Here is a 13832-nt window from a genome sequence, read left to right as displayed (position 1 = left end):
TGACGCCGCGCGAAGGGCACGATCTTCGGGCGGGGAGGACATTCGGTCTCTGTGAGCCACAGCCTTGCCCAGCGAGCGGTTGGGTGTTCGCCATCTTAGGCAAGTGAGGGCGTCCTGGCCTTGCCGCGGAGGGTGCGGGGCGTGGAACCCCGAAGTCCCTTGTGGCCGCCGCCCTGGCCGTGGGCCCGGCCGGGCTCGGCGTCCCTGGGGGAGAAGCTGTGACCTCCTCAAGGGCGCAGAGCCCGGCGTGCCCGGCGCCGGGTCTCACTCCGTGCTCTGTCCCCCCCGCAGGAGGATGTTCTCGTCCGTGGCGCACCTGGCGCGGGCGAACCCCTTCAACGCGCCGCACCTGCAGCTGGTGCACGATGGCCTGTCGGGTCCCCGCAGCCCCCCGGGCCCGCCCCGGCGTTCCCGCCACCTGGCCGCCGCGGCCGTGGAAGGTGAGGTCACACCCTGCCTCTGTGCGAACGCAGGTTGCATGGTCCCCCCTGCCCTGCCTCCGTGGCTTGGGCAGGGTCTGGAGGTCGGGGAAGGACGCGCCAGCCCTGGACCCGAGCACCGGTCTCTCTCTGGCCCTGGGACGTCAGCTCTGACGCCCTAGGCCGCTGTCGGATACTTGGCCCTCCCTCAAGGGCGTGAAAGGGCCCAGGTCCAGCGCCACTCAAGTGACCTCCGTGTCCCCGAGGGAGTAGAGGCAGAGAGGCGGTGACCCCTCTCTTTATCTTCCCCAGGAGCCCGCTTGGTCAGCCAAGTCTATTGAGTAAAAGCTCATTTTTAACGACTAGCCAGCCACAGTTGCAGCTCCATAACCCTTTATTTGATTTGCCTCTCTTAAGTATTTTGATAATCTTTTTATTTGGTCGTATATGAGGTAATGCGGTTGGGAGTCTGTTGCTATTGGTGCTACAGGTGGAAGAGGTGACTTGCAGATTATAAGGTGTGTGTACGCATCCATTTGAGTTTATAATTTTGGGTTCAAGGTGGTTTTCTCTAGCTTAGTTGTGGGTTTTAACTTAAAAATCGAGTTATAGGACTCCAGAGTTAGCCACACTGTGAGAATAAAACAATTGCCTCCCTTCCCCCAGTCATTCCTGTGCTTCTGTTGTGTGAATGGAAAAGCCCGTTCACTTTCCTATTTATTTCCTATCATTGTCCTCTGGTTTAAAAAGCTAAAGCGAATATTTGTATATTTAATGTTTCTGACTGCAGGAATTAGGCATATGTGATTTCATAAGAGTTTTTAAGTGGGTAGTTGGTTAATGGCTGGAGTACACGTTAAAGTTAACAAGCTTTGTACCCATCAAGTGCTCTTTCTCAGGATGATTTTGTTCTTGGAAGGTGCTCTCTTAGTAACTGCTTTGAGTTGACGTTACCAACGCAGGAAATTTTAGAAAATAGTCAAAATAAGTTTCAGTTGATATCTCCCAGATACACATCCTAATAATTTTAAGGGATCTGATTTGACAGTGACTTTCTTGTAATTTACGCGGTAGGGAACACATCTTTTTAAAATTAACTGTAGCCAGTAGCTAACACTGCATAGTAGTCATAGTACTATTTCAAAAAGAAATAGAATTTTCTTTAATTCCCCTGGACTTCCTCAGTCTCTGAAGAAATAATTGGTTTTTTTTTTTTTTTCTTCAATCAAACAGAGCAGTATAGCTGTGAATATGGATCTGGCAGATTCTTTATCCTCTGTGGAGTTGGAGGGATTATTAGCTGTGGCACAACACATACAGCATTGGTTCCTCTAGATCTGGTTAAATGCAGAATGCAGGTTTGTTTTGCATGCTGGACTAAAACATTGTTGAAATGTGTTTCCTAAGTTGTGAGATACAGACTGCTACTAACAAGCTGTCTGGAAACCTAACTACCCAGGAGGTAAGTTGATGAGCACTAATACGAATTTATATTAAAATGCACGGTGTGTCTTGTCTTATTACAGAGTACAGTTGTGAATTTGGCACCATGAAGTATTATGCACTGTGTGGCTTTGGTGGGGTCTTAAGTTGTGGGCTGACACACACTGCTGTTGTTCCCCTGGATTTAGTAAAATGCCGCATGCAGGTTTGTATTGGCATGAGTGTTATTTTATTATTTGCTGTACTATTTTATGGATGGGTGGGTGGGTGTGGAGGTAAGGGCGTGGGTTCTCTGCTGGAGCCACATGGAACTTAGGTTGTCATTGGGGGGCAGGTTTGGCAGGCAAGCACAGGCTCTTAAGTGTGTGTGCTAGGAGCAGCCTCTACCACTGAGCTACATTTCCAGCTTAGTCTATTTATTTAAAACTATTACTTTATGTGTATGGGTTACCTGCATGTATGTTTGTGTACCATATGTTTGCCTGGTGCCCTGGGTGGCCAGAAGATGGCATCTGATTCCCTGGAATGTGAGTTAATGGGTGGTTGTGAACCAGCGTATAGGTGCTGGGACTCAAACCCAGATCCTCTGGAAGAGCAGCCTGAGCTCTCTCTCCAGCCCCCATTCCCAGCTTTTTAAAGAGCTTCACAAATGAGAAGTGAAAGTATCCGAACTGCTATAGAGTTCAGCAGAAATCAGTCCCAGCTCCAGTTATTTATTTGTGAAGCCAAAAGAGGGCCTCAGGTCACCTGGAGCTGTAGTTAACACGTGGTTGTGAGCTATACGGCCTGGGTGCTGGGAGCTGAGCTCTTCTGGAGAGCACTGTGTCCTTTTCCATCAGCCTCTCCAGCTTTCTTCTAAGGTGCCTCTCACCGTGGGTAGATAGATGTTAGTTGTTCCTGCCCATAATGTAAGTGCATCTTAATTGCTACTGTTCAGTTCTGGCTAGTGGTGGTTGTTGGTTTTTTTTTTTTTTTCCTTCAAAGCTTAGTTCAAGATCCCAAGTAGTCATTGCAGCAGTATTTTACATATCAGAATGGGTGGTCAGTCTTCATGTGTTATGTGAAGTAAATTCCTGTCCCTAAATATTGAGGCAATGGACATGCTTATTTCTCAAAGAAGCTCTTATTGTCTTCATAGGAAAATATTGTGAGCATTGCTTCTTCTATTTTTCTCATAGTTTGAGTTTTATAATTATTGAAACAAAAGTAATCAAACATTAAAAATTTATTTGTTTCAAACAGGATTAGAGGTCCCCTTACCTAAAAGAGAAAGGAAGGTGAAATATTAGGGAGAGAGGGGCAGGTGATGTATACCAACTCTTCAAGTACTGGCAGAAATACTGAGATAAGCACTCTTACTCCCATTGGTTATTGAATGATAGATACAAAGTAGAACTTCTGAAACATGCATGTCTCTTGGAGTGAACCTAATTCCCGAAATAGAAGAAACTGTTAGATGCTGTACCTCTTAGAATTGTGCTTAGTTTGGTTATCTAATGTTTACAGTTACAGTGGTTCATAACATAGTATGATCTACTTAAAGGGCTCTAATAGCAGTACTAGTATCTGAAGAACAATTTTATTTTTTACTTTTTGTTGACATTTTATAGTTTCAACTATCCAAGTGATAAGTAAAACTTATCAGAAGCTAGACTTCGATGTAGATGTTGTTTATAAAAACAATCCTAAATAGAGCCTGAAAGTGGTGGCTCATTCCTGTCGTCCAGCACTTGGGAGGCAGAGGATCACTGAATTTGAGGCCAGCCTGGGATAGAGACCCTGTTTTAACCACCCAAATCCTTCCCATTTGGCTGGGAAGATGGCTCAGTCAATAAAGTATATGAGCATGAAGAACTTAGGTGGTATCTCTAAGCACGTTAGTAAAATGTTGAGCGTGATCACACACAGCGATAATCTCAGCGCTAGCAAGAAGGATAGAGGAGGATCCCAGGAGAAGCTCCCACCATTGACCTCTGGCCTCCACACACATGCACACAGAAGCCCATATACATGATCACACCATACAAAAATTTAAAAAGGTGTTTAGCTTATATTAAGCTAAGAACTTGCATATACCTTTTTTTTTTTTTTTGTAGTTACTTAAAATTTAAAAGCACAGTAGTAGAATAAAGTGTGACAGTGTTAGATATCTTTACATTTTGTTTTCACAAAACTCATGGTAAAGAACTTGGCAAATAAAGAAACACCATACAGCTAAGTTAACATAGCTCTTTGCATTTTATTAACATTTCCCTTTTTAAAGGTGGACCCTCAGAAGTACAAAGGAATATTTAATGGCTTCTCCATCACACTGAAAGAAGATGGTGTTCGTGGTTTGGCTAAAGGATGGGCCCCAACTTTCATTGGCTATTCCATGCAAGGGCTCTGCAAATTCGGCTTTTATGAAGTCTTCAAAGTCTTATATAGCAACATGCTTGGTGAGGTACGTGATTTAACTTTGACAGTAAAAGTCCCAAGTATTTGAGATTGAAAAGGATCTTATAGCCAGGTATGATGACTTATGCCTGTAATCCCAGTGCTTAGGGAGGCAGGTAGGTTGAGTTGAGTTCAAGGCCAGCCTGGTCTACAAAGCCGAGTCCAAGACAACCACGGCTACAGAGAGAAACCCTGTCTTGAAAAAACAAAAAAAAGAAAAAGGATCTTGTGCTTTTCTTGACTTTTCTTGTTTTATGGCTGAAGAAATGGCTCCAGAAATAGTGAGCAGCGTGTCTCAAATTATAACAGATAGGATGAAAAGCAAAGCATTCCATAAGATTTTTGTGCTTCTCTTAATGTAAGTATGGTTGGTGTGTGTTAGTGTAAGAGTTTGGGGTTCCTTTTGTGTAGCATAGGATTACTTATATGTGTCCCATAGATATTCAGAATATGGACATCGTGTTGTAGTTAAACATTTGGTTCATGAGGCTGAGAGGCTGTACATTCATTCTGACACTGTGTGATTCATGGACTGTAATAAGTTCAGACAAATCAGGCAGAGTCGTGTACATCTGTTATCCTAGCATTCAGGAGGCAGAAACGAGTATATTGTGACTTTGAAGCCAGCCTGTCCCATAAGGAAGGGTAAAATTGGATAGACTGAAGTTTGGTCTTAAGCCAAAAAAGGGAAGAGGGATATTTTAATAATATCTGCAGTTGCATCATGCCATAGAAAGTTAGATTGAAACAGCTGGTGCAACAGCATTTCATGTCTGTGTTTGGATTTTTAGGAAAACACCTATCTGTGGCGCACATCACTGTACTTAGCTGCTTCTGCCAGTGCTGAATTCTTTGCCGACATTGCCCTGGCTCCTATGGAAGCTGCTAAAGTTCGAATTCAAACCCAGCCTGGCTATGCCAACACATTGAGGGAAGCTGTTCCCAAAATGTATAAAGAAGAAGGCTTAAATGCGTAAGTGAGCGTTTTCCTAAAAGTACCATTGGGGAAAACTAAGTCTGTCTGTCAGTCTGAAAATGATCTGATGCTTGTCAAAGTATCTATTGACTTGGGTGGGGAGGGCTTGTTAGGACATTCCTAATATATTTGTAGTTAGTTTGTATGTTAATGTGCCAACATGCTTCCTTAGATCCACCTTTGTGGATGAATCTTGAATTGAGTTCTACCTGTAAACGTCTTGTTTCTTGTAGTTCCAGTCCAAGAAACATCCAGCAACTTTGTTGGTTGTATAGTCGAAGGTGCTTGAGTCATTGGCATGTGAGATTAATATACCTGCACGTTAGTCATAAGGTTCTGATGGAAATGACGTGCGTTATGCTGTCGTGTGTTACTGTCAGGACTCGACTGGCGTGCGGACACTTCTGTGGCTGATGAAACTCGGCTATATTAACTTAGGCACCTATGTAAGTTAGTGTTCTAACTTCCTAGGTTCTACAAGGGTGTTGCGCCTCTGTGGATGAGACAGATCCCATACACCATGATGAAGTTCGCCTGCTTTGAACGTACTGTTGAAGCTTTGTACAAATTTGTGGTTCCCAAGCCTCGAAGTGAATGTTCAAAGCCAGAGCAGCTGGTTGTGACGTTTGTGGCAGGTTACATAGGTATGGTTTTGTCTGTGTCTATGTCACTATATGACCCTAGCTGCCCTGGAACTTACTATGTAGATCAGAGATCCATCTGCCTCTAACTCCTAAGTGCTGGGATTGAAGGTATGCACCACCATACTCTGGCTGGTATGAATTATTTAGAACATACTTGTTCATGAAATTATGGACAATTTTTATCACTTCCATTATTGTTCCTTTGTGAAGAAGAGTGCCAAGGCTAAGAAGCAGTTCTATACTTGTGTTTTTATGCTCTGTTGGTTCTCAATACTCTCAATTCTGAAGAGTCTTGTTCTGTAGTTACCATTATTACTATGACATTCCGTTGTTATGCTTGAAAATGCATCTGTAACTCCATTTCCAGAGATACCCTTTTCTGATCTTTGTGGGCATACCAGACATGCATGTGGTACACACACACACACACACACACACACACACACACACACACACACACACGGAAAACAGTCATGCATATAAAATGAGTAAGTCTAACATTAAAAAAAGAAGATTTAAATAATAAAAACTATGGAAGCCCATGTGGTGACACCCTCCTGAAATCCTAGTACTTTGGAGGCGGAGGCAGGAATATTAGTCTGAGTTTATCTGTTTTCTCCCCCAGCTGGAGTCTTCTGTGCAATTGTTTCTCACCCTGCTGATTCTGTGGTCTCTGTGCTGAATAAAGAGAAAGGCAGCACTGCGTCTCAGGTCCTTCAGAGACTTGGCTTTAGAGGTAAGAAAGGCTCCCCCCTAAAGAAGGAGCACTGCTTGGGTAGATGGTTCTCCCATTCATATTTCCTCTCTGAACCAGGTGTGTGGAAGGGCCTCTTCGCCAGAATCATCATGATTGGCACTCTGACTGCACTACAGTGGTTCATCTATGACTCCGTGAAGGTCTACTTCCGGCTCCCTCGCCCTCCTCCTCCCGAGATGCCAGAGTCCCTGAAGAAGAAGCTTGGCCTAACTGAATAGACGTCAGAGTAACACGGACTGAATCTGCTTGCTGATCAGTGTTGAAGAAAGTGCAAAGGAACTTTTATATATTTGAAAGTATAGGAAGTTGTCTGTTCCTGATATAATTACTGTAGTACCCTTGCTTAAAGCAAGAGTTTCAAACTTACTGCTAAATAAACCCATCTATTCATGATGTTTTTGAGTTTGTTATTTTAAAAAATAGTGTTGAAAAAGATTTAGCTCTAAAATAGAATTAAAGATATACCTAGGAAAAAATGTAAACTTAATAGTTGGTACTATTCCTAAATTGTCCCCTCAAGGAGGTCCTGGAATAGGAAGTAGTCTTAAGTTTTCAAAAACATTAAATATGGATAAAACTGACTTGTGGTTTATTTTGACCACCTAATTTTAGCAAAGCAGATTTGTCTGATGTTCAGTTTTTAATGCTAGTGAGTTTTGATCCTTATTTATAAAAGGGTATCCAAATTAGGCTATTCTTAGAGTGATAGTTAAGGACCAAAACAAGATTGCTAAAAAACTCCTAAGGTAACCTGGTTTTCACAACCAGACTAAATTTACTGTCAGCTATTTTCAGTTTGATTTTTATGAGAGACTACTAGACAACTGACTGTGAGGTGGATGAAGCTGGAGACACAGTCTTGGGTACACTCCTGAGGTTTGCTTGGAGCGGTCAGCCCACATGTTAATGCTACAGTTTTCTGAATCCAGTTTTCCACTTGTGTTATTAGAAATACAAAGGCCCAATTTGTGTTCTGATTTTTGCCTTGAAGTCCTTGGTTACTTGGAGAAGGCTGACAATCTAATAAGGTGTATATGATATATGTATATACATAGAGTGGAGGGGAGGGGCTCAGTCTGAGGTTGGTTTTGAGACCTCGTTTGTATCCCTGGCCAGTCAAGTGACCCTCCTGCCTCAGCTTTCTGGGGTTACAAATAGCCACTATGGCTTGCTTCTGCAAGGATTCCAAGAGGGACAAACGCTTTCATTATCAATCTGTTTTCTAAGAATATTGAACTAAATTTAGGAATCGTGTGTCTAGTTAGCTGTATGTTAAACTTACACCCATACTGAAGAGAAAGGGAGGTGCTTACTGGGTCTAACCTGGTGGTTGCTATGATGTATGCGTTTGTTACTGCTACATCACAAAACACCTGAAAGTGGCTTTTTGAAGCATCTGTTGAGCTGTTCTGGCTCTGGGCCTTACAACTTTTTGGTTGGTTGCCTGGGCTAGAAATGTTCCCTTCCAGAATATTTTATTAGTGGCTGTCTTTAGCAAGGCAGCTCCAGGACAGCTGGGTCTTGGGTGGCTTACCAGTAAAAGGCTGACGCTGACTTAGGACTTGACCATCAAAGTCTTCTAGAAGATAAGCAAATTCTTCAAATAGCAGATACAGGGAAGAAGAAAATACTTATTTTTGGAGAGGTCCTCATAATGTCTGTCTGGTCTTGAACTCAGAGATCTGTCTCCCTCCTAAGGGCTGTTTTTGAAGGTGTGCATGAGCACACATTGCCAAAGACATCTTGCTAGTTGCCAGAGTGTAGGAACAAGTGGGACTGGAAATAGATTGGTGCAGCCAACCCAAAATAGAGCAGGGACCTAAAACTATTCAGGGTACCTGTCACTGAGGTGTTCTTATTGCCCAGTGGAGGATTCAAGTTTTGTTGTAGGTGTTGGTATGTTGTGCTTAAGCTGTTGAAAATTGCTCTCAACAGGTAGGAAGTTCAAAGCAATTTCTAAGTGCTGCACAGGTATTTGTTCCTCAAAATCCAAGTAAAATGTCCACTTAAAAATTTATTAATGTGGGGGCTGGAGAGATGGCTCAGAGGTTAAGAGCACTGGCTGTTCTTCAAAAGGCCCTGAGTTCAATTCCCAGGAACCACATGGTGGCTCACAGTCATCTATAATGTGGTCCCATCTATAATGTGATCTCTTCTGGCATGCAGGCCTACATGTAGGCAGAATAATGTATAAATAATAAATATTAAAAATTATTAATTCAGCCAGGCACATGTCTTTAATCTCAGCAGTCAAGTGGATTGTTGTGAGTTCGAAGCCAGCCTGGTCTCCAAGCTGAGTCCAGGATAGCCAAGGCTATACAGAGAAATCCTGTCTCAAAAAAAACAAAAACAAAAAAATTAATTTATCCAGGAAGTGATAATGTACAGCTTTAATCCCAGCACTCAAGAGGAAGGACAGGTGGATCTTGAGATCCAGGCCGGCCTGGTCTACAGAATGTGTTCCAGGGTATCCAAGACAAGGCTACACAGAGAAACCCTGTCATGGTGGGAGGGGACCAAAAAAATTTTTTTTTAATGGGTGTATGCCTGTAACCCCTGCACTTGTGAGGGCAGGAGGATTGCTAATGTGAGACCAGTCTGGACTACTTAGAACTTCTGAGAGTTCACATGTACTAATAAATAAATGTACTAATAAGTATTCAACTCTCATAGCTTAATACATATGTTGGGTTGTTTTTGTTTTTTTTGTTTTTTTTTTTTTTTTTTTTTTTGACATTTAATTACATGTCTGATGTCAGTTATGCAGAGCAGAACATCCATGAAAGAGGAGTTCATGAGACTGGCAGTGATACTACAGAAGGGTCCAAATTGTGCTAATTAAGTCGTGAAGTCTTTCTGTTAACTTTCGAGTTACGCATTGTTTCCTTAGGATAAGAAACTGCATAGTTGTTTACACACAACCACACACACACACACACACACACACACACACATTGGTCTTTTTGAGAAAGGGTTTCTCTGTGTAGCCTTGGCTGTTCTGCACTTGACTTTGTAGACCAGACTTGCCTTGAACTCACAGAGATTGCTTGCCTGTGCCACTGCACTCAGTTTATAATTTTTTATTAAGGCAAAAATTCTTGAGTTTAAAACATTAAGTACCACACGGTTAAGAACAGACAAGATAAACAGAAACCCTCTGTTAGATAACCAAAAATAAATAAAGAAACTGATATTTTTTGTTTGTTTTGTTTCTGAGACAAAGATTCTACATTGGCTGTCCGGGAACTCACTCTGTAGACCAGGCTGGCCTTGAACTTGAACAAAGATCCACCTGCCTCTGCCTCCTGAGTGCTGGGATTAAAGGCATGTGCCACCACACCTGGCAAGAAATAAACTAATAAATTTAGAGGAATCTAGTTCACAGTTGAATACTGTACCTTCTCTGAAATGTCAAATATACATTAATAAGTTAGGTTTCCTTAGATTAACGATTCAGTAAATTAGCTCATAGAAGCCAGCCTGTTGTCAGACATATTGTGGAAGTACTTGGATTGTTACCTTCACCATAGGCATAGCTTATGACTCCAGCAGTAGTTCTCAACCTTTCTTAATACAGTTCCTTCTGTTGTGGTGACCCCCAACCTCGATCTCAAAGATCCACCTGCCTCAGCCTCCAAGGCTGTGCTGCTAGACTGTCAAGTGCCATACATGTAACAGTCACTATAAAGTCTTGTAAGTGACAATTGGGGTGCGTATATAAAACACAGTCCCTGCCTAATACTGTGGACAGGATTTGGTGGAGAAATGAGGTGGCTTGCTTTGGGGAATGCGGAGATTTGAAGATGGAATATAATTGATGCAGAGGCGGTACTATTCCAGAGCCAATCCTCTGTACTAGGAAATTTGCTAACCAGTTAAGATTGGTCTGTGTCTGATCCAGCACTTACTCATGGATGAACCATTGTCGATTTCATTGGCTGTACATCTGGCTTGATTTGAAATGATGTATAAAAAAGACATGCTTCCCCGGGCAGAGGCAGACAGATCTCAGTGAGTTCGAAGCCAGCCTGGGTCTACAAAGTAAGTCTAGGACAGCCAAGGCTACACAGAGAAACCTTGTCTCGAAAAACAAAAAACAACAACCAAAAAAATCAAACTACAAACAAAAACAAAAAGGACATGCCACAGAAAGGCAAAGAATTACTCAAGACTATTTGTGGGAGGGTATTGGCAAATATAGCCAAAGTACATGGTAAACTTGAATGTCTATGCCTTTTACTTTGTATTCTTTTTACTATGGGTAGTGAATGTATACTAATAAAACTTAAAAATTCAACAAGTGGAAAAAAAAGACCATCTTTACAGTATTATTAAAGCGATATTTTCTACTGACAGAAATGAATCCAAAGGTTCTCATTGTCCCATATTTGTCACAAAAAATACTTGACATAATCATTAGCCCAGTGATTTCTGGATTATGAAGTTCCATCAAGAAAGTCCTGGCCTGGGGGGATGTAGGTCAGTGGTAGGCCTCTGACCTAGCCTCTATGAGGCCTGGGGTTCCATTGCCAGCACAAGGCCGGCTCATTGTTGTAACAGATAATCCTGACATTTGTGAACCATTCTTGTGGTTTATTTCTTGATTTTGTGTATGTGTGTATCTCTGTGTGGGTATGTGTGTGTGAATGCAGGTACTTAGAGGGGTCAGAGGCTTCGGATCCTCTGGAACTAGAGTCGTAGGTGGTTGTGAGCTGCCTGATGTGGGTGCTGGAACCAGAACTTGGATGCCCTGTTATTATATGTCCTTAGCTGCTGAGCCATCTCTCCAGGCTCCATTATTTCAATAGCTAGCAGCACTTACAGTATTATGAATTCTCACATGTGCCACTATACTTAACTCTGAATTATAATCCCTCCCACCCTGTTCCTTTCATCCTTCCAAACCCTTTTTTATACTTGCTTTTTTATACCTTTTTTTATGTCTTGCTTGCTCTCAAATTCATGCCCTCTGAATTATTTTAAATACTGACATTTTAAACATTTTTAAGTAACCTCTTCTAGTGTGTCTGATTAAAGTGTTTGCAGAGAGCATAGTTTGCTTCATTTGGGTATCACTGTGGACACAAATACCGTGTCAGGATGTGTCACAGTAATGTTTTCCCTATGACACATTCATTCTAAAGACATTAAAAAGTGCTAGACTGATTTTTTTTTTTTCAGAAAGCTTGTGTTGCTTACAGATTTACATACCAGTCTCTAAAGAATAAAGGAAGGAAGGCTGCAGTGATGTCTTAGAGATTAAGAGCACCAGAGGACCTGGATTCAGTTCTTGACATCCTTATGTTCAGGCAGAACATGTAAGATTAAGGTCTGGTTGCTAAGAGCAGATGTTCTTGCAGAGGACTCAGGTTTGATTCCCAGCACCTCATGGTGGCTCACAACCGTCTATAGTTCCAGTTGAAGGAAATTCAACTCTGTCTTCTGACTTCTGAGGACACCAGGCATGCATGCAAGCAAAGCACTCAGACAAAGAAAAGAATTTTTTTTTTAAAAAATGTATGAGTGCTCTGCCTGCATATACACCTGCATGCCAGAAGAGGGCATCAGATCCCAGTATGGGTGGTTGTAAACCAACATGTGGTTGCCAGGAATTGAACTCAGGACCTCTGGAAGAACAGGCAGTCCTTTTAACCTCTGAGCCATCTCTCCAACCCAAAAAGAAATCTTTTAAACCCATTTTTCCTTTATATTGAAAACGGATTATTTTCTCATAGAATATGTCCTGATCATAGTTTCCCTGTCCTTTACTCCCAGTCTCCCCACTTTCCCCCCTTTCCTGATTCTTTTTCTGTGTCTCATTAGAAAAGAATAGGCTTCTAAGAGATAACTACTGTTCTATTGCTGGGAAGAGACACCATGACGATGGCAACTCTTATAAAGGAAAACATTTAATTGGGGGCTGATTTACAGTTCAGTGATTTAGTCTATTACTGTCATGTTGGGAAGCATGGTGGCAGGCAGGCAGACATGGTCCTGGAGAAGTAGCTGAGGGTTGTACATCTGGATTTGCAGGCAGCAGGCGGACAGTGAGAGACTGGGCCTGGCTTGAGCATCTGAGATCTCCCAGTGACACACTTACTTCAACAAGGCCATATCTCTATAGGCTTATGGGGGCCATTTTCATTTACCACCACAACCAAACATGACAAAATATAGTAAAGCGGCTGGAGAGATGGCTTAGAGGTTAAGAGCACTGGCTGCCCTTCTAAAGGTTCTGAGTTCAATTCCCAGCAACCACATAGTGGCTCACAACCATCTATACAGATACAGTGTCCTCTTCTGTCATGCAGGCAGAACACTGTATACATAATAAATAAATCTTAAAAAAAATCATATCAAAGTTAGACAAGGCAAACCAACAGAAGGAAAAGAGTCCCAAGAGCAGGCACAAGAATCAGAGACCCACTTATTCTCATGCTCAGGAGTCCCTTAGAAATACTAAACCAGGGCTGGAGAGATAGCTTGGTTGTTAAGAGCACCAGCTGCTCTTCCAGAAGCTGAGTTCAATTCCCAGTGACCACATGGTGGCTCACAACCATCTTTAATGAGATCTGGTGCCCTCTTCTGGCACGTAGGTGTACATGCAGGCATAATACTGTATACATAATAAATAAATCTTTAAAAAAAAAGAACTAGTAAACTGAAAGCTACAATATATACCCCGAGGACCTGGTATATAGTGCAGACCCATGCAGGCCCTGTGCTTGCTGCTTCAGTCTTTTGAGTTCTTATGCACCTTGTCAGTTGATTCAGAGGTCCTTGCTCTTCTGGTGTCCTTCATCCCCTCTGGCTTCCTCTTCTGAGGGGTCTCCTGGTCTCTGAGGGGAGAGATTTGATGCGGACATCCCATTACTCTCCAATGTCTGGCTGTATTTTCATCTGCTGCAGGAGGAAGCTTCTCTGATTATGACTGACTAAGGCACTGATCTATGACTATAGCAGAATATCATTAGAAGTCATTTTATTGATACTTAAAAAAAAAGATCAGTAGTATTGGTTTTATCCTAGGCCTGTGGGCTACCTACTCTCTGGGTCGTGGTCACCCAGTAGTGTCCTATATGGGTTCCATCTCATGGAGTGGACCTTGAGTCAAACCAGACATTGGTTCGCTGCCTGTGCCGCCCTTGCCCCAGCGT

The 13832-nt window shown here is 42.4% G+C and overlaps 1 protein-coding gene and 1 non-coding gene across 2 annotated transcripts; both read left to right on the top strand.

Annotated features, from left to right (window-relative positions):
• Positions 1-7068, top strand: Slc25a3 (solute carrier family 25 member 3). Its single transcript, XM_055627800.1, has 8 exons — positions 1-99; positions 292-440; positions 1946-2067; positions 4126-4305; positions 5090-5271; positions 5746-5918; positions 6544-6654; positions 6733-7068. The coding sequence occupies exons 2-8, from the start codon at positions 296-298 to the stop codon at positions 6891-6893; spliced, it is 1074 nt and encodes a 357-aa protein (XP_055483775.1). The 5' UTR covers positions 1-99; positions 292-295; the 3' UTR covers positions 6894-7068.
• Positions 5432-5677, top strand: LOC129691811 (small nucleolar RNA SNORA53). The gene has a single exon (XR_008722564.1). It is a non-coding gene; the product is annotated as a small nucleolar RNA SNORA53 (small nucleolar RNA).
• Positions 7069-13832: the final 6764 nt, after the last annotated feature.

This window comes from Psammomys obesus, unplaced genomic scaffold, assembly GCF_907164565.1.
Source record: "Psammomys obesus unplaced genomic scaffold, mPsaObe1.curated_primary_1811, whole genome shotgun sequence".
Lineage (NCBI taxonomy): Eukaryota > Metazoa > Chordata > Mammalia > Rodentia > Muridae > Psammomys > Psammomys obesus.
This window is presented reverse-complemented; position numbering and strand designations above follow the sequence as displayed.